The sequence below is a fragment of the Pistacia vera genome, unplaced genomic scaffold (genome assembly GCF_008641045.1).
Source record: "Pistacia vera cultivar Batoury unplaced genomic scaffold, PisVer_v2 Contig140, whole genome shotgun sequence".
In the NCBI taxonomy this organism is placed as follows: domain Eukaryota; kingdom Viridiplantae; phylum Streptophyta; class Magnoliopsida; order Sapindales; family Anacardiaceae; genus Pistacia; species Pistacia vera.
The window spans coordinates 1,626,341-1,644,861 of NW_022195467.1; the positions used below are offsets into that span (position 1 = coordinate 1,626,341).

The 18,521-nt window shown below is 36.3% G+C and overlaps 4 protein-coding genes across 4 annotated transcripts; 3 read left to right on the plus strand and 1 right to left on the minus strand.

The window, feature by feature from the left end:
• Positions 1-734: 734 nt before the first annotated feature.
• LOC116123092 (T-complex protein 1 subunit theta-like) lies at positions 735-6,811 on the plus strand. Its single transcript, XM_031408880.1, has 13 exons — positions 735-1,001; positions 2,219-2,481; positions 2,582-2,728; positions 2,821-2,982; positions 3,924-4,001; positions 4,571-4,704; positions 4,883-4,955; positions 5,037-5,114; positions 5,218-5,337; positions 5,483-5,577; positions 5,833-6,042; positions 6,260-6,317; positions 6,511-6,811. The coding sequence occupies exons 1-13, from the start codon at positions 854-856 to the stop codon at positions 6,583-6,585; spliced, it is 1,641 nt and encodes a 546-aa protein (XP_031264740.1). The 5' UTR covers positions 735-853; the 3' UTR covers positions 6,586-6,811.
• A 3,024-nt stretch (positions 6,812-9,835) lies between these two features.
• LOC116123170 (photosynthetic NDH subunit of subcomplex B 2, chloroplastic) lies at positions 9,836-11,523 on the plus strand. The gene is made up of 3 exons (XM_031408978.1): positions 9,836-10,304; positions 10,477-10,911; positions 11,307-11,523. Exons 1-3 carry the CDS (start codon positions 9,879-9,881, stop codon positions 11,499-11,501), a joined length of 1,056 nt encoding a protein of 351 aa, XP_031264838.1. The 5' UTR covers positions 9,836-9,878; the 3' UTR covers positions 11,502-11,523.
• An 889-nt stretch (positions 11,524-12,412) lies between these two features.
• LOC116123143 (protein NDH-DEPENDENT CYCLIC ELECTRON FLOW 5) lies at positions 12,413-13,997 on the plus strand. Its single transcript, XM_031408946.1, has 3 exons — positions 12,413-12,989; positions 13,080-13,553; positions 13,646-13,997. Exons 1-3 carry the CDS (start codon positions 12,477-12,479, stop codon positions 13,838-13,840), a joined length of 1,182 nt encoding a protein of 393 aa, XP_031264806.1. The 5' UTR covers positions 12,413-12,476; the 3' UTR covers positions 13,841-13,997.
• A 149-nt stretch (positions 13,998-14,146) lies between these two features.
• On the minus strand, positions 14,147-17,650 carry LOC116123142 (protein SINE1). Its single transcript, XM_031408945.1, has 3 exons — positions 17,445-17,650; positions 15,438-16,775; positions 14,147-14,832 (listed from the first exon to the last, which is right to left on the minus strand). Exons 2-3 carry the CDS (start codon positions 16,767-16,769, stop codon positions 14,338-14,340), a joined length of 1,827 nt encoding a protein of 608 aa, XP_031264805.1. The 5' UTR covers positions 16,770-16,775; positions 17,445-17,650; the 3' UTR covers positions 14,147-14,337.
• Between the last annotated feature and the right edge of the window lie 871 nt (positions 17,651-18,521).

The window sequence follows — 18,521 nt, forward strand, 5'->3', positions numbered from 1 at the left end:
GTAGTTCCATCACTATAGGAATTGGGACCGAGATCCCGGTAGGAATTGAGACTCAACTGTAATTTTTGTAAACTTTTGGGGCTGTATAACTTTTGTGAATATTAGGGGGTAATGGTGATTTTCTCATATACTTGAAAGTTGAAACTAGAACCAAAACCTGTGTTTCATGTTCCGGTTCTAGGCTTTTAGGAATCAAAACTTGTGTTTTCAGTTCTAGTTCCAAATCCCAGGAACAGGCCAATTCTGATTCCAGTTCCAATTCTATGGGATTTGGGCGGGTATTCGGACCGCCCATCCCTAGTGTTAATAGCTAGTATTTGAAATAAAAGTGTTTCTTTTCAAGTGTTGAAAAATAAATCAGCAAATAAAAAGTATTTACCAATGATATTAATAATATTTAAAAATATTATATTGTATATTTTAATGTCATTTTTGTTATTTTCAAAAAAACAATATCAAAAACATTATTGGATTTGGATCTTAAAAGCACTCGAAATCTGAATTTCATAAATACATTAACAAAATAAGACAATAATACCACCAATTCAATAAAACTTTTCATGAGTATAAAATTTTATCATAAAAAAAAAAATAGTTTAAAAAATTTAACTGTTTTATAAAACACATAAAATAAAATGAATAAATAAATGAGCGCCGAGATCTTTCCTCCTTGTCTCTAGGCTTAAACAAAACTACGTCGTTTCATTTTCAATTTCTAGGGCATTCCTTGCAGGTTTAATTGTTTAAACGCACAGTCACTACACTCTGAAGAGAAACAAGAAAGACCCATAATCGTTCTTCCGAGAAGTAGGGTTTCTCTTCGTATCAGAAAACAGAACAGGTGATTCAAAAAATGGGGTTCTCAATGCAACCTTTTGGAGTACAATCTATGCTCAAAGAAGGCCACAAACATCTCTCAGGTCTTGACGAAGCTGTTCTCAAAAATATCGATGCTTGCAAGCAACTTTCTGCTATCACTCGCACTTCTCTGGGACCTAATGGTACATTTTCTTCACTTTGAACTCCTTATCTTGCTGTTGTAAGAAGTGGGTATTTAGTGTATGTGTGTTTGCTTTGTGGGTTTTTTTAATTTTTTTTTTTCTTTTTGGTGTATTGTGATGCTAAATCTGGATCAGAAGTTTGTTGTGCTATTTCTAACTTTAGCTGTTGATTTTTTGACTCTTTATGAAAGCTGTGATAACGACATACTTTCTAAACGAGCGCAGAAATGGGAAATGGGTATTACGGGTTACATTTTCTGAGTTGAAGAAATGCGTTGCGTGATGATAGTTTTAAGTGGAATAAATCAATCTATTATTAAGGATTTTAAGTAAGGGCTTGCGGATATTGATGAAAGATTGGGAGGCTTTACAAGTGTATTGTGGATACTTATGGGTCGTGATGATTTAGTTGTTTTCTTTTGAAGAATATTTCGTTTAGATTGTTTTTAGGTGCTTTATTGTGTTGGAAAAACTCAGATCACTTTGGGGTAAATGAGAAGTGTGCATGGTGGAAACTCTTGGATAAGTTGATTGGATTGGTTTCTTTAGGAGAAGATTCGGTTCAGATTATTTTTCTTGGTAATCTAATGTCTTGGAAAAACTCAGATTAAGAGGGGCAATTTTGGATACTACTGGTGTATGAACGGAGGTGATTTATGACTTAGTTGTCTTTTGATAACTGTTATGAATCTGTATTGTTTAATAGACTTCAGTTGTAGGTAGGGGGACTCGGGCAAGCTTTTGAGTCCTTGATCATTTCCTGGAAAATGTTAACGTGAATTTAGATTTTTTTTGTCTTTTTCTTTTTAAAATCTAGTCACAAGCTTTATGGAGAATGAAGTTGGAATGATCCTTTAAAGAAATAATGCCAGTGAAACTTGGACCTTTCGAGTAAATTGGTTTCATGAGAATCCACTGTCTCAAAAATGCTCAAGTTCAGGTGTTTCTTTGTCAGGAATAGGGAATTCACACGTGAGGAAAATGTACGATCGATGTTTTCAATGGATTGTTTATGATAATTTCCACTGCTTATTTATTTGAGGGTTGATATTGGCAAATAAATGAAATTTCATTGATTTATAATGAAAAAGTAGTCAGCTATTTACTTTGCAAAGACCTCCTATGTTCATTTTATTAGATCTTTGCTTAGATGCCAATTCTTTTAGAAGTTAGCTCATCTTTTAAGCATTTAATTTCTTATGTACTTCAATTCTCAGGTATGAATAAGATGGTTATAAATCACTTAGACAAGCTATTTGTCACAAATGATGCTTCCACTATTGTGAACGAACTTGAGGTTCAGCATCCTGCAGCCAAGCTTTTGGTCCTAGCCGGCAAGGCTCAACAAGAAGAAATTGGTGATGGAGCTAATTTGGCTATCTCTTTTGCTGGGGAGATTCTTCAGGGTGCTGAGGAACTTATCAGGATGGGGTTACACCCAAGTGAAATCATCAGCGGATACAATAAAGCTATCAACAAGGTTTTCATATGCTTTTTCAAGTGGCTTAGATAACCAGTTTTATTAATAAGAATAACATACTGATTTACTGATTTTATTTTTTTCTTTAATTAATTATCAGACAATTGAAGTCTTAGATGAACTGGTGGAGAAAGGTTCTGAGAACATGGATGTAAGAGATAAGGAGCAAGTTGTTTCTCGAATGAAATCTGCTGTTGCTAGCAAGCAATTTGGACAAGAAGATATTTTATGTTCCCTTGTTGCTGATGTAATTACTTGGCCTATCTTGTTTGTTGTTACTTGCTTGTCTTTGTTAGCTCCTTGTGTGAAAGATGTGCTTTTGCCTTCTTTTTCTTGCAGGCATGCATCCAAGTATGCCCCAAAAACCCAGCAAACTTTAATGTTGATAATGTTCGCGTTGCAAAACTTTTGGGAGGAGGTTTGCACAATAGCACAGTTGTTCAGGGTATGATCTTGAAGAATGATGCTGCGGGAAGTATTAAGAGAATCGAGAAGGCAAAGGTTGGCCCTTAATGTTATCTTTCTTGTCATTTTTTTTTTAAATTAAATTTTATCATGAATTCCGTGTCTGTTATTTATGTTTCTTACTTTCTCACTTTCTTTTAATTGTGTAAATGTGATTATTATATTTGTTTAAACGCTAGGAATTGTATTTGGTAGTTGGTGATTTTCACTTGGTCTCTGGCTTTAGTTTTGTCTAGTTGCCTTGTAGCCCTGAGCTCTCATTGTTGATATGGCTATCTTTGTCCTATGTGGCTAAGTAACTTAATCTTTGGAGTGCTGAGAATGTGAAAAATAGATCATTGTTATCAATTCAAAAAAATTAAAGCTATAATTGTATTATTGTATTTTCAGCTCAAGATTTACTAGCTATTTTCTGTTAAGGATGCTTCTTGTTGTAATTGTAATGTGAAGAGATATTACAAAAAATTAGGTAAAGATTATTTGAGTTGGGATATAACTGGACCATTATTATAGAAACTAGATATTGTTGTGATAAGAAATCATTTGACATGGAATGACAGCAGTGACTGATAATGGTAACCGTCAATTTGTGTCTTGATCTGTGATGATGACTTACCATCACTTGCATTGTCTATTCAGGAAGTTGAATTTGAATATGTCCTCTAAAATACTTTATTAATGAATTTTGACGACGGGAGATGTTGAGATGTACCTTGAACTTTACATATTGTAAAGTGATATTTTAAGCATTCTCTGTTCAATACTCAAATTCGCCTCTAATGTTGTTCTTTCATGAAAAAAAATTCTGTTCGAATTGGTTTACTTTTGTACTTCTATGTTTGCTTTCTTGGCTTGTTACATAAACTTTGTTTAGCCTTGTATTTTTATACAAATGGCCATCTTATGAAGGTGTGTGTGTGTAAAGTCGAAATCCTCTATCACTCAGGGTTTTTGTATTTGCTTTTATACTGTTTTAGGTTGCTGTGTTTGCTGGTGGTGTTGATACCTCTGCAACTGAAACTAAAGGAACTGTTCTTATCCAGAGTGCTGAACAGGTAAATCTTGACGCAGTTCTCTTTCTGTTGCTATTCAGCTATCACCTTTGAAACTATTATGTATGTGTACATGTGTACATATGCTTTATATAATATCTCTCTTGTGGCTTATTTGGTATGAGACCATTCATTTGTGAGTGATTGTGAATGGAAGTAACGATGGTATTTAATTTCCTTCATAATGTATCTTGAGAAAGTGTGGAATTGTGGTTGAATGAAATCTCTTAATTCAATAAGTGTCTTGGCTCTCCGTATGATGCACTCTAAAGTTTGTTTGGTATATTAGGTACTGAACAGCAATATGATGGTTGATGATGATTGAGAATTCTCTTTCTGCTTTATTTTCAAGATTCCTTTAGATGATATTGAAAATGGATAGTTTTTTACCCTTCCCATTTTTTTAGTAGCAAGTACTTTTCATGATGGTTGTTGCACATCACAATAATTTGTTTACTAATGGTCTTTCTTTGTTTGGTACTGCCCTTTCTTTGTCATGTAATAGTAATTTATTGTAAAGTTCCTTTTACATACTTTAAAGCTAAACCTTTTTCACTGGTATCTCTTTTTAGCTAGAGAATTATGCAAAAACTGAAGAAGCAAAAGTTGAGGAGCTTATCAAAGCTGTTGCCGATTCAGGTGCCAAAGTAATTGTTAGTGGAGCTGCGGTTGGAGAAATGGCATTACATTTCTGTGAACGTTACAAGTACATCTAGTCTCCTTAGTCTGTTATTTCCATTTTCCTTCCTTGATCGGAATATCCATATATTCATGTAATTTGGTCATTGTTGCACAACTTTGGACCATAACACTATATATTCTCTGTTGGTACAGACTACCATTTCCTGTCCTGTTGTTTCAAACTTTAATGTTCTTGATTGCAGGCTCATGGTTTTGAAAATCAGCTCAAAGTTTGAATTGAGACGTTTTTGCCGTACAACGGGTGCTGTTGCTATTGTAAGTATACAATCACACATGTATGATCATGCAAGAGAATTGTTTATTTGATTCTTAATCTACTTTTCATTCCTCATACAGTTGAAGCTTAGCCAACCAAACCCAGATGACTTGGGGTATGTGGATTCTGTTTCAGTTGAGGAAATTGGTGGTACTAGGGTATGTTTAAAGGATTTACTCTCTCACTCTCTTTGTGCCAGGTATTTATTATTTATTATTTTGTATCATGTTTCTTATCTCCTCTTTGAACAATGTGATGCAGGTCACTATAGTGAGAAATGAAGGCGGAAACTCTGTTTCTACTGTGGTTTTGCGAGGAAGTACTGACAGTATATTAGATGATCTTGAAAGAGCTGTTGATGATGGAGTGAATACATACAAGGTGATTTCTGTTAAATATCTGGACTTCATTTTTATAGTTTGATATTTTTCTTGTTTCACCTGTTTATTATTGTCAATATGTTATATTTTGAGATGATTTGGCAATTGAATTGATCTCATGTTTTCTTGATACTTCTTTTTGTTAGGCAATGTGCAGGGACAGTCGCATTGTACCTGGAGCTGCAGCTACTGAAATCGAGTTGGCTAGAAGACTGAAGGAATTCTCTTTTAAAGAAACAGGGTATTTTTTTGTTTCTTTTCTTTGTTGAATTTAATTAGTGTTGGTTTTAGTTTAACCTCTACCATTTTGGGAGTAAACAATGTTCATTGAACATCTTTTCTTCCACAATTTGGTGGTGGATAGAAAAAGAATAATAATAATAATGAAGACAAAGTATGGCATTTAATTATATCGTTTTTCTTGCATATATGCTATAATTTGGTTTAGGCACTAGTACAAGCAGCTATTGATGTTAAATTTTCATTGGTAGTGCAGATTGGATCAATATGCTATTGCTAAATTTGCTGAAAGTTTTGAGATGATACCTAGAACTCTAGCTGAAAATGCTGGACTAAATGCAATGGAGATCATATCTTCTCTCTATGCTGAACATGCATCTGGAAATACCAAAGTGGGCATTGACTTAGAGGAAGGTGCGTGCAAGGATATCTCAACCACAAATGTTTGGGATCTATATGTGACCAAGTAAGTTGCTTTTAATTGTTTTTTAGTTTATGTGCAGTATTGGAATGTTGGTTCTTTTTATATGCATGATGCTGTTGCATTCAGTTTTAGAGATGCTTCTTTTATTATGTGAAAGAGTATGTATGGAATCTTATGTTTGTAGGTAGAATCAGTAGTTTATACCAACAAATGATGTGTGAGATGCGACCATAACTTTGTCTTTTGCATTTGTGTACAGGTTTTTAGCTCTCAAATATGCTGCAGATGCTGCCTGCACTGTATTAAGGGTAGACCAGGTAATTAATTATTTGTTGATTAATCCCGACTCACTTTTCGGTCATGATTGTTCATATACATTCGCGTCATGTGTATAGTTCTTACAAAATTAGGACACATGATTTATTAAACTGAGACTGTATTTTTTGCCGCATTCATTTGCCTCTTCTTAGCATAACTTGCTTGACTCTGCATTACTATTCTATGATGTAGATCATAATGGCAAAACCAGCCGGTGGCCCGAGGAGAGATCAAGCTGCTGCTGCTGCTGGAATGGATGAGGACTAATTGTAATATTTGGCGATTGATTATAGCTTTGTACCCTCTTGAAATTTGGTTAGGGATATTCGGTTTTCATTTAGGTGCCCAAATTTTGGCTTGAAAAAGTTTTGTTAGATGGAATTGAAAGTGTTTGTATATGCCACTTTGTGTGAAGATTGTTGTTGATGGTGGTCTGTGATCTGTTATTTTTGGCATTAATTTCTCAATTTTACTTCCTCTTTCCCCTTTTCCACCTTTTTCTTCGACATTTTCTTTATCTGGGTGAAGATTTTATTACAGGTTTAAGTATTCTTAAACCGTGCCATCAGATAGCAAGTTGTATTACTTCTTAGCATTTGCAGTTTTGATGCTTTAATTTAACAATATCTGTACACAATTTGTGGTACAAATTTCATGTTGGATGAATTTTATACACCATTACAAATCTTCCCAACCCACTTCTAACATGTTTTTTACCAGTGTTTTAAAACTGGGCCTGGTCCGGTGGATTGAACCTGTTCAATTGAGACTCTAGGCCTTCATTGGGTTGGGACAATAATTTTCTTATTCATTGAAAACGTTAGAAATTGGGATGGTGATCGATGAATAATTGAAGGTTGGGATGTGGAGACTTTTGAAGAGGAAAGACGGGTGAGTACAATGGTGGTGACGAAAGTGATTTTCGGTGAGTGAATAGATCGAAAATCGAAAAAAGTCTGTGTCAGCAATAGCTAGATTTTGTCGATGATTGGCAAAGCGAATGGGGGTGGAGTGAGATGTGTTTTGGTCAAGAGGTTGAGGATATTATTTTCGTGATGATGGAGAGGGTTGTTAACGTCGGTAGTGGTGAGATTCGACTTGGATTGTCAATGCCGATGGTGGTAAGATCGATTTCAACCAGATATTGGGTAGATTTTATGGGGAATGGTTCAGAGAATGGTTGAGATTCCATTTGTTGTGTCACCGTCGCTAAACAGTCGATCGCCAATTTGTTTTTAGGATGTGTTTTCTAAATTTAAAACTTGTAGGGACTTAATTGAGATTTTTAGGGGTGTATTTTTTTAATTTTAAAATTTTGGACACTTGGTTTGACCGGCCGATCAACTTGGGACCATTGTTTTAAAAACCGGATCGGAGGGCAAACCACTTTGATGGCCGGGTCACAGTTTAACCGATGGTTTGACAGGTTTAAAATCTAACAAAAACACCCCTAATAACTACATCAGACCCTAAAGGTTTGAAATCTAGCAAACACAACCATGGCCAAATACAAATTGACGATCGATTGGGAGAGCAGCGACGACACACCAAGGAGGGTAGATCGGATGATGGGGAGGGCGAATTGACAGCTAGCAAGTAGAGGCATCGTCGGAAAATGACAAATCGGTGGTAAAGTCACTGGTCGCGGTTGCTTTTTTTGGTGAGATGATTGGATCTTCATGAACAACGACAAGGGAGCTTGGGAGAAGGTAAATTGGTGGTTGAGGAAGCCTGTCGATGCCGAGAAATGGAAGAAAAATCTCGCAGCGAAGATGGACGATGAAACATCAAGCGATAGCTGGAGATGAAGCGTGACAGTGCCGGAGAAAGTCAGAACTCAGAATTTGGCCAGAGGGTGTGTTTGCTAGATTTGAAACCTTAAGAGACTGATGGAATAATCCGGAGTGTGTTTGTTATATTTTAAACTTCAAATAGTTAAAAAGAGTGAATCGACCCGGAGAAAGCCCCGGGTCTTGGTCCAACCGGTTGGACCCGCAAGTTTGGTCCGGTTTTTAAAATAGAGCTTGGGACCTGACAACTTTGTCAGGTTTCACCTTGGGTTAAAACATTACTTTTTATAGCTTAGAAAAATCAAATTTTACCTAAGTATGTTCTCATAATCATTGTTTTAAAACCCAAACCAGCTTGGTCAATTTAACTGGTTAGACAAGGACCCGGGGCCTTCTCCCGGTTGGGTTACCATTTCAACTGTTTCAAGTTTGAAATCTAGCAAACACACCCCTGATTAATATGCATTAGTCCTTGAAGGTTTGAAATCCAGTAAACACAACCTCTGGCTAAATGCAAATCGGTGATGACCTCCCCTTTTCTGGCGACCTTCCCTTTCCCTTGCCGTCGGAAACTACCTTCTGACTTTCTCCGAGGTCGTGACACCTCATCTTCCGTCACTGTACAATGTTTCGTCGTCCAACAAATTTTCTTCCATTTTCCGGCATCTATCGGCCTTCTCTAACATCGATAGGCCTCCTCAACCACTAATCTACCTTCTCGCAAGCTCCCTTGTTGTCGTTCACGAAGATCCATCGTCATCTCCCCAAAAAAAAGCCACCATTATAGTTTGACTTACTGATCTGCCATTTTCCGGCGATGCCTCAACTTGCCAACTACCGATTCGTCCTCCCCATCACCCGATCTACCCTCCCTGGTGTGTCGTTGCCATTCTCCCCATCGATCGTTGATTTGCATTTGTCTAAGGTTGTGTTTGCTAGATTTCAAACCTATAGGGTCTGATGGTATTTATCAGGGGTGTGTTTGCTAGATTTTAAACCTGATAAACCATTGGTTAAGTCGCCGGTTTAACCGATTAACCCGTGAACCGATCGCATAACCGAGTCACCCCCCAGGTCAGATTTTAGAACTTGCTCATAATTCTGAAAATAAATATTTATCAATACAAATTTAAAAAATTTAATAGAAAAATAGGACCAAAAAAAAATTTGTCGGTAGATGACTTGCTAATGTAAATACTTCTATGTATCATTTTTCTCATAATCTATCCTATGTTGCATTATTTTTGAAACTTTGGAATTCTCCTTACATTTAATATTTATGTTAAAATTTCATATTTTAACCTACAATTTACAACTTATAAATTGTGTAAAGAATCTTCAAATTTTTTTTTTTTATAAGTACCTGGTGGTCGAATAGTTTGATAGAGATTTTTTGGTGTATTACTCAAGAGGTATTGGGTTCGAGACACTCCTCAGTTGCTAATAAGGGTAGCCACGGAGCTCTTACAATCGATAGTTTCAGGGTTCTGAAAAATTAGTTAAGATACGTATAAGTTGGTTCAGACACCTCCGATCATTAAATAAAAATAAAAAATTATGATAAGTCTCTTCTTTGATTTTACCTTGAACGGGTGAAGCAGAAACCTGCATGAAGTCAGTTTAGGCAATAATATTTTTTGACAGAAAAGTGCGACTATAAATCCAAAATACAGAAGCAAACAAAAGCTGATAGTGAAACTAAAGATGAGCCTAGCAGTCTGCTCACTGGTGTGTGGAAGGTGTTAAAGACTTCTCTTCCATCATCCACCTATGGCTTCTCTTCTTCCTTTCTCTCTTCCCAAACCAAACATTATCAAGGCTTCAACTTCAACTTCTGCTCCTTCTACAACTACCCTTCTCATTCCAGAAAATCTTAATGAAAAATTTGGCAGAAAAGGTATAAAATTCTTGGAGTCCAACAACATTCCTATGGTTGAACTGACTGTCAGAAATGGTAGCTCTGTAAAGTTAAGTATCCCTGATGCTCATGTCACTTCATACAAGCCTAAAGTCTATTGGAAAGATGATGGCTTTGAGGAAGTTCTTTATACAGTTGGAGCTAATACTGCCAAGGCCAAAGGTGGAATTGGTTTGGTCATCAATGATGCCTCGGAAAAGGGCTCTAAGGCCTCTCTCATTCCTGCCTCTCAGTGGACTGTTAAGGATGTTGACTCTGATGCCATTGATGCTTTACAGGTATTGCTTAGTTTGTTAGTTTCATTTACTTGTTTAATATCAATTTTGGACTGTGAAATCATTATAAGGATGAGATGGAGCAAAAATTTGGGATTATTTGTAACATCCCAAACCCACCGGACTCCAAGAGCTACGTTTTTATCTATTGTTTGATTTTGCTGTTTTGATGCAGGTTGAGTTGAGTTGCAGCAGTGGAACTCTTGATATAACTTATGTTGTATCACTCTATCCACTGAGCGTGGCAACAGCAGTTGTAGTTAAGAACAATGGCAAGAAGGCAGTGACTCTAGCCAGTGCCATACTTAGCCATTTGAAGTTCAAGAAAAGAGGAGGGGCAGGAATTCAAGGCCTCAGGGGCTGCTCTTACTGCACTTATGCTCCTTTACCTTCTCCCTTTGAGCTTCTGTCTCCTTCTGAAGCAATAAAAACTGAGTCTTCTGGATGGTTTGGTTCTGAGCCTAATGAAAAACCAGGTTCATGGAAGGTGCAAGATGTGCCCTTTACAATATTGTCAAATAAGCTAAGTAGAGTGTATGCTGCTCCTCCTGCAGAGAGATCAAAGGAATTTTACTACACTACACCTTCAAAATATGAGACCCTTGATCAGGTAAACCACTGATTTCACAATTAAGATACTTTCTTTTGAAAGATTCCACTAAAATCCCTAATGACTTAAGCTTTTACTTCGAGCGATTATTTAACGTGATAACAAAGTTAACAACTTTCGTATGTGTTTATCTTTAGATAATGTATATCATTAACCATTAACTGCATCGTCACAATTAAGATACTTTTTTAGAGAGAGTCCATTAAAATCCTTAATAACTTAAGCTTTTACTTCGAGCTATTATTTAACATGGTATCAGAGTTAAAATCCTGTATGTACCGTTTTATCATACAAGTAATAAAGTAATAGTTTTTGCGCGTATTTATCTTTAGATAATGTATATCATTAACCATCATTTTCATCTTTTGATAGTTTATATTTTTGTTATCCTTCAGGGGCGTGAGCTATTCTTTAGAGTGATAAGACTTGGGTTTGAAGACATATACTTGGGCAGCCCTGGTTCATTCTCAGAAAAGTATGGGAAGGAGTATTTTATATGCACAGGCCCTGCTTCAATGCTGATGCCTGTGGTTGTGCAACCTGGTGAAAAGTGGAAAGGGGCACAGGTTATTGAGCATGATAATTTGTAAATTACAATTGTCAATTACATAATTTTTTTTTTTCTGAGTTCTTCTCAATTTTCTCTGTGAACAGAAATTTTCTTTTTCTTTCTCTTTTCTGGGAAGTCTGATACTGTAATCACAAAGTTGAATTTTTTTTTAAGGGATTTCACATGGAGATCTCTTAGCCTTGTGCTTGTAAAAAGAAATGTAACTCATCAATCCAGCTTACTAAGTGACTGCTCAAGAAGAACAGGATTCTTATTCAACATAGAGGATTGTAAAAACTTGCTGATATTGTGTGACAAATTCTCATTTGAGACATTTAAACCAACTCCTGGGTGGTCGAGTGGTTCAATAGGGACTCTTGGGTGTATTATTCAAGAGGTCTTAAGTTTGAGTTCCTCCTCAGTTGTTAATAGGGGTGACCATTGGAGCTCTTACTTGATCGGTAGTTCCAGGGTCCTAAAGAATTACTTGAGATGCACATAAACTGGCCCGGACACCTTGAGTCATAAAAAAAAAAAAAAAAATTACTATTATATCGATATCTATTGGATAGGTTAATCTTTTAGATAGTTGTCAAGTGTCTGGTTCATAACAAAATATGTATAAATTTGTTAAAAAAAAAGAAGTTGAGACTTTTTTTGTACTTCTATGGTAGGTAGCCCCTTGATCCAACAGCTTAAGATAATAAATAATAGTTTAGTAATAGCATCTAAACTCCAAAATAGAAAGTGCATAAAGTTAAGAATTCCCTCTCTACCATCTGAAAAGATAAGGTTGAATTCTTGGCCAAAAACTTGCCATTCATATACCAGTAAAATAGGAAGGAAGGTGGATTTTATCAGAAAAATCTAGGGCAAAATATGGATACTTGAAAATATCATTGGAAAGTTCACAACCATACAAAGATAAGTGGACCCATATTCTTCTATCCAAAACCATGTGTAGTAGAAAAGTAATTCATCATCTTCCTAACAATGTGAAGAACAACAAACGAGCATGGCATGTAGTTCAATCTTCTCACCCAACTTGTTATCAGGTTTCTCCACAGGACCAACTAAACTTCTACTATGTTATCAAACTAACCATCTTGCCTTTAGTTCTCTTCAATGCAGTAACAAGAAGAGAGACTTCCCATTGCCAAAAGTGGCTTCAATCCCCTACCAGCCACCTATCAATGTGGACTACTTGGAGGGAGAATTTAGTGGCCATGGAGTCACATTTGAGGATGTCAACGGCACTTGTATGACCAAGATGGTGCTAGAAAACGGAAGTGTAGTGACCCTGATGCTGCCAAGTGGCTTGATCACTTCATACAAAGCTCCCATGTGGCATGGGGGCACAATGGAGTTGCTGCACACAATAGTCTCTGAGGGGGAAGATGGTGATGCTCTTATACAAGGAGGAGTTTCCTTAGCCTTTTTCTGTGGCGCAAGTGATGATGAAGTTCCATGGTCTCCTTGTAATTGGAGTCTGCTTGACATTAGAGGAAATTCTCAGGATTCTATTCAGGTCTGAGTACAATTCTCCATTGCTATGGTTTCTTTAGGCCTTCTATAGTTGTCTGCAAGTTCTGAAAATAAATAAATTCATAATCTGCAGGTTGAACTAATTAGCAGAGATAGAGCAGACATGGTTGAAGTCAGATACATAGTAACTCTGGACGAATCTGTCCTAAGCTCGGAGCTCGTTGTCTCGAACTCTAAATCTTCATCTCTTCAACTGACAGGATGTTTTTTGAGCCATCTAACAGTAAGCACACCGGATGCCACATATGCTCTTGGATTGGAAGGATCAGATTTCATCAAGAAGTCACCATTTTCATCAAATTATGTCATAGTTCCTCCAGATATTTCCCAGGAAAACAAATTTAGTATTAGCCAACTATGGAGTCAGATGAAGTTTTTGTCTGGGTTGGGAGCAAGAAATGAGCAAACTGCTGATGAAGCCGATAGCACCTCGAGAGAAAGTGAAGAAGAAATGGAAGGTGAAGAAGATGATAACTACAAGCAGTTAACTGAGCAAATGAGCAGAATATACACCAGTGCACCAACTAACTTAACAGTTATAGATCGGGTATATATCTTACAAAAACCAAGTTGTCTAAATACCTGTACATGAATCTTCAGAGCCTGATATCAGTGGCATTTTGTTTTTCTTATTAACAGGGGAGAAGAAATTCAGTTGTAGCTGGAAGACATGGATTACATGAATTGTACATGTTCAGTCCTGGCTCAAGACATGAATTCTACGGCAAGTATGCTTATATATGTGTCGGCGCATCAGCCATGCTTAAACCAATAATTCTGGGACCTGGAGATGTATGGAAAGGTGGACAGCAATTACACAACCCAAATATGTAAATCAAGCTTAGGCATGTACCTTTTCATCTTGTCTGCATAGAATTTCAATAGGTTGTTTAAAAATGCATATTTTGAACCATTTTAAAAAGATAAATAAATACTGTTAACTTCTGATTTTATGCAAGTGTCCTTCTTTGACAGATTATTTATTACCAGTAATGAGGCTGTTTGATTTGCAATCAAGATACTATTCTTATTCTAAAACAGGGGAGATAATTATCCTGAGATCAGTTAACAAAAATAGAAATTTAGGGATTTCTATGCTGAAATAACAAAAAAGTAATCATGTAAGGGGAGAGAGCAACCTCAGAAACAGAAACTTTACTTCTATTGAGAGCTAAACATCCGACTCATGGTTGGATCATTTAATACTAAACATTGTTACAGAGAACACCAAAGATTGTCATTGAGATCAACTCTATTGAGAAATGTTTGACTGATTTAAACCTAATTCACTAAAACTACAGATTTTTGGTACGGCTAAATGACTGACTGAATTAAGTTGGTACGAGATGATTGCCTTGATTCTGACCATCATTCCACATGAGCATAGAAAAAACTGCAAGGAGAAAAAAGAAGAGACCCAATACTATTCTAGAAGCAGTCTTCGGATAGGTTTTCTTAACACAGCGTTTCTGCATTTCAGTCTTATCTTTGGGAACCACCTCTTGAGACACTTGCATGTCAGCACCAGCAAGGTCATCTGTTGATGACACTGATTCAGAGACACCTTGAACTTGCTCAGCTCCATTGCATGCTCCATTGCATAAGTTCCCATTTCTTTTGTCATCATAGAATACTTCACGTGAAAAGCCTTTTCTGCTTGGAGTAGGGCTCTGCTCAAATTTGACTGAGGCAGGACTTCTATACTTTCTAGACTGTCTCTCAGAGAAGTCTGAGTTAATATCATCAGCCTCCTGAAGAGATCGAATGAGCTTTCTTGGAGTTGTAAAAAAGCTAATGTTATCAACATTAATGTGAGAACGAGATCTCTGAAGCAGAAAGGAGAGAGGCAAATGCAGTTTGTATCAGCACTTAGAATCAACAACACAAATAAATAAACAAATAGCTATTTTGTAATATGGACACTATGTGATATAGTTGCGTTGCAATTAATAGCAAAAGTGCTACAATAGATAGCACATGCAAGCAGAAGACCAAGAAAATAAGGTTGAAGAATCAATTGATTTGAGACTAATATCTTATGTATAACCTATAAATTTGGTCACCTTGACTTGTTAGAAACTATAGTTAAAGGCCATGGTGAAGTTGAACTTTCATCCGGAAAGTATTTATACTCCATTATGCTCCAAGCAGCTGTTGCAGCTAATGGTAACAGATAAGTTCTTAAAAATTGTTTGTATAGCCAAGGTTCCCTTTTGTATTTAGAGAATCTTGCTACCAGTTTTTGTCATATTATTTACTTCAATAAAGATTACAAAAGCATTTTCTTTCTGATAGAAATACTAATTGCAAAAACAATTTACCTCGGTTATCATTACTCATTTTAAAGCATCTCAGTCTAATCCTTGGCTAAATTAATGATTAAAACAAAACATATTCAAAGCAGTTTCTGAAGTATGTGTGAGAATTTTACCTGTGGACTGGGTGTAGTGCTTCTTGGTCCTCTGTCTCGAGGGCTTCTCTCATAGAACCCTGCAAATTCATCCATGTAATCTCCTCCATTGTCAGTGAGTTCATGATGACCACAATATGAATTACTATAGATAGGACTTCCTGAAACCATCTCCGAAAATAAACCATCCTTCAGAGATACATCCACTCCTCCATTCTCAAAGCTCCAGAGCTTCCGATTCACACTCCTACGATCATATTCAGAGTGACAAGATTGCTGAGTTACAGAAATTGGTGACTCAACCATAGAATCATATCCCACAAAAGAGTCAAGCGTTTGTGATTCAGGTGACATGGGTGCTGGAGATCTATCACCCGCACGCAATAAAATTCTCCTACGGTTATGTTCTCTTCTCCCAAAATTTGATCCCGTAACAGAACCAGAACTCTTCTCAGATTTCAACCCTTTCTCGGCAGCTATTCTCTTTGCAGTTTGCAAAGCTTCAAGAGAAGCACCTCTAACATAAGCCATCTGATCAGATTGGCAATTCTCCATTCCCTCGATAATCAACTCAAGTTCAGAGAATATGCTCCTGTGATCTAGAGTCTTCATCAAAAAGTTCACCATTTGTATAGCCAACAACCGTTTCTGAGAATTGGCCTCCCCAGCACCAGCATTCAGTATGCCCAAGCCAGAATGTATCAACAACCTTGCATATGCTTCAACAATTAGAGAATTATGCTTTGCCAGTGCCATAACCAAGCCCATATGTGAACTGGTCTGAGTTGACTTCTCCTCCAAAGCCGCAGCCACATTCTTGCAAACCTTATCCACCATCTCATCTGAAGCAAAACGCCAATTATCCGAGTCCACAAGAGCCTTCAAGCAAAGGGCAGACCCTGCAGTTAGGCTTTCTTGTGAACCCAAGAGAGAATCCGAGAGAGGCTGGCAGAGAGAATGAATGATATGCCTCTTTTTGTCCTCTGGGGTGGTTGGGTCCATTCCATACCTTGCAATTGCTGGAACCACCCTTGAGCATGCCTGTTGAAGAGGGAAAGAACCTGCACTTGAAGCCAACGTCTTGATTATGGTCGCCATAATGCTGTCAATCTGAGGAACTATGTTGACACCATGATTACGGGCAAGAACTTCATATAATGAAATTGTGTATTCCCCAGACACACATCCATTTTCTTTGGTTTCAGAGACCTGAGCAAGAAACAGTGGAATTGCCTTGGAATCCAAGTCTTTCACATACGATTTCAGTGCCTTCATTGCTGACTTACGACTATCAGAATCTTTGTCAAGATTCGCCAATTCCCGACGCAGTATCGGACTGAGACATCTACCCATGGTTACCTAAACCCAATCAAGAAAATAGGTCATTGAATAACCAAAATCAAGAACATTTGAGCGACAAAATTTAAGATAAGTTCAACAGTAACCCATTAATCCGTACCAAGTGTGAAATTATCCAAATAATAAAAAGAAAGTAGCAAAGGAGCTCCGGAATTAGTGTTGAACCTATATTTTTCCCTTCTACTTTCCCGAGAAACCAAACAGATTTTAATGAGGAACATTCCAACAAAACTCAAAAAAGAAAGTAGCAAAGGAGCTCCGGAATTAGTGTTGAATCAAAAACACAAATCTTAAAACCAGAACTCAAAAAGGGTTTTGGTTTCTAAGAAAATAATCCAAAAGAACTAAAGATACCAGGCTGGCATCTCAGATTTTGTGCTAAAACCAAAGTGCCGATAAAACAAAACAAGAACTCAAAAAGGTTTTGCTTTCAGCGAACCAGACCAAACAAAACAAGAAGCAAAAACACCAAATGTGCATCTGAGATTCCGTTCTAAACAACAACACATAAAATCAAAAACCTCCAAAAAATAAAACCAAGAAACACCAAATCTCCCAGCAACAACTCAAAAGACTTCAAAAACAAAAATTTATCCTCAAGAACTCAAAAGACTAAACTTTGAGCAAAAAAAATTCAACAAACATAAACAAACAAACAAACAAACCCACCTCTCCAAACGGTCTATCCCTTGAACTCTTTTTGCTCACACTTCACTTAGTGACAGTAGATCAAGAAACAAAAAAAGATTCAAACTTTTTACAAAGGTGAAGAAGACGAAAACAAAAAATAGCGAGATGGGTTACTGTTTTTAGTGTTATTTTGTGCAGAATTCAAATTGGGCAAGTCATTGATGATGGGTGTGGGGTAACAAGAAATTTAGGGTTTCCTTTCAAGAATTGTTTGAATTTAATGCTTAATTAATATTCCTTGTTTTTCGTCATCTTGTCTTATAAATTTTCATGTTTTTTTCTGCCAAAATTTCAAAAGTTACCTTCAAATTCAAATCTTTCCTTTTAATTCCACCGCTGTCCCTAATTTTGATTGGTCCTACTGTATAATTTCCCTATTTGACGATAATGCCCTTCCTTTTGGAAAAAATAATTAATTTAATAGAGATTTTTAAAACTATGGTCAAGGTGACGAGCTGTTCATTCGAATCTGAACGTTGAGATTTTTTTTCTTTTCTTTATGGTAATTAAGATTTTAAAATAATATAAAATAAATATTTAAAGAATTATAAATTATTTATATTAATTAAATATTATTTATCATTTTGAGTTTCATGAGGATCCAACAATTAAAAGAAAAAAAATCAAGTCTTTGATATCCTTCCAAAAATATAAAGATTGAATTAAATCAATTTCTTAAATTTATTTTTGGATATTGTTTCTAGAAGAAGAAATCTTAAAATATTACATGAGTTTAAATGCTTTATTTAATTTTAGGAAATATCAAAAACCCCTGAAGTTTGAGCTACTGTCCCAAATACCCCTCAGATTTTGGAAATAACAATTATTCCCTTGTCGTCAGAGTGTCTTTACGAAAATCCTGTTAAATTGAACGGTTCAAAGGCGAAAAAGTATTTATCGATCTGTTGTTGATTGAAATAAATAAAAAGAAAACAAAAGGAATTAATGTTTTTTAAAAGGAAAGAAAATACCCTTTTTTTTAAGAAAGAAAAGGAAAAGAATTTAAAATAAAGGAAATTAAATGAATTCGATGTAAAAATTCGGTGCACAGTCCCA

Coding starts and splice junctions, on each gene's coding strand:
- LOC116123092 (XM_031408880.1), top strand. CDS start 854: ATGGGGTTCTCAATGCAACCTTTTGGAGTACAATCTATGCTCAAAGAA. Junction 1,002..2,218: donor CACTTCTCTGGGACCTAATG/GTACATTTTCTT, acceptor TTCAATTCTCAG/GTATGAATAAGATGGTTATA. Junction 6,043..6,259: donor TGGGATCTATATGTGACCAA/GTAAGTTGCTTT, acceptor ATTTGTGTACAG/GTTTTTAGCTCTCAAATATG.
- LOC116123170 (XM_031408978.1), top strand. CDS start 9,879: ATGGCTTCTCTTCTTCCTTTCTCTCTTCCCAAACCAAACATTATCAAG. Junction 10,305..10,476: donor ATGCCATTGATGCTTTACAG/GTATTGCTTAGT, acceptor GTTTTGATGCAG/GTTGAGTTGAGTTGCAGCAG. Junction 10,912..11,306: donor AATATGAGACCCTTGATCAG/GTAAACCACTGA, acceptor GTTATCCTTCAG/GGGCGTGAGCTATTCTTTAG.
- LOC116123143 (XM_031408946.1), top strand. CDS start 12,477: ATGGCATGTAGTTCAATCTTCTCACCCAACTTGTTATCAGGTTTCTCC. Junction 12,990..13,079: donor ATTCTCAGGATTCTATTCAG/GTCTGAGTACAA, acceptor CATAATCTGCAG/GTTGAACTAATTAGCAGAGA. Junction 13,554..13,645: donor ACTTAACAGTTATAGATCGG/GTATATATCTTA, acceptor TCTTATTAACAG/GGGAGAAGAAATTCAGTTGT.
- LOC116123142 (XM_031408945.1), bottom strand. CDS start 16,769: ATGGGTAGATGTCTCAGTCCGATACTGCGTCGGGAATTGGCGAATCTT. Junction 14,833..15,437: donor GCACTACACCCAGTCCACAG/GTAAAATTCTCA, acceptor TTTCTGCTTCAG/AGATCTCGTTCTCACATTAA.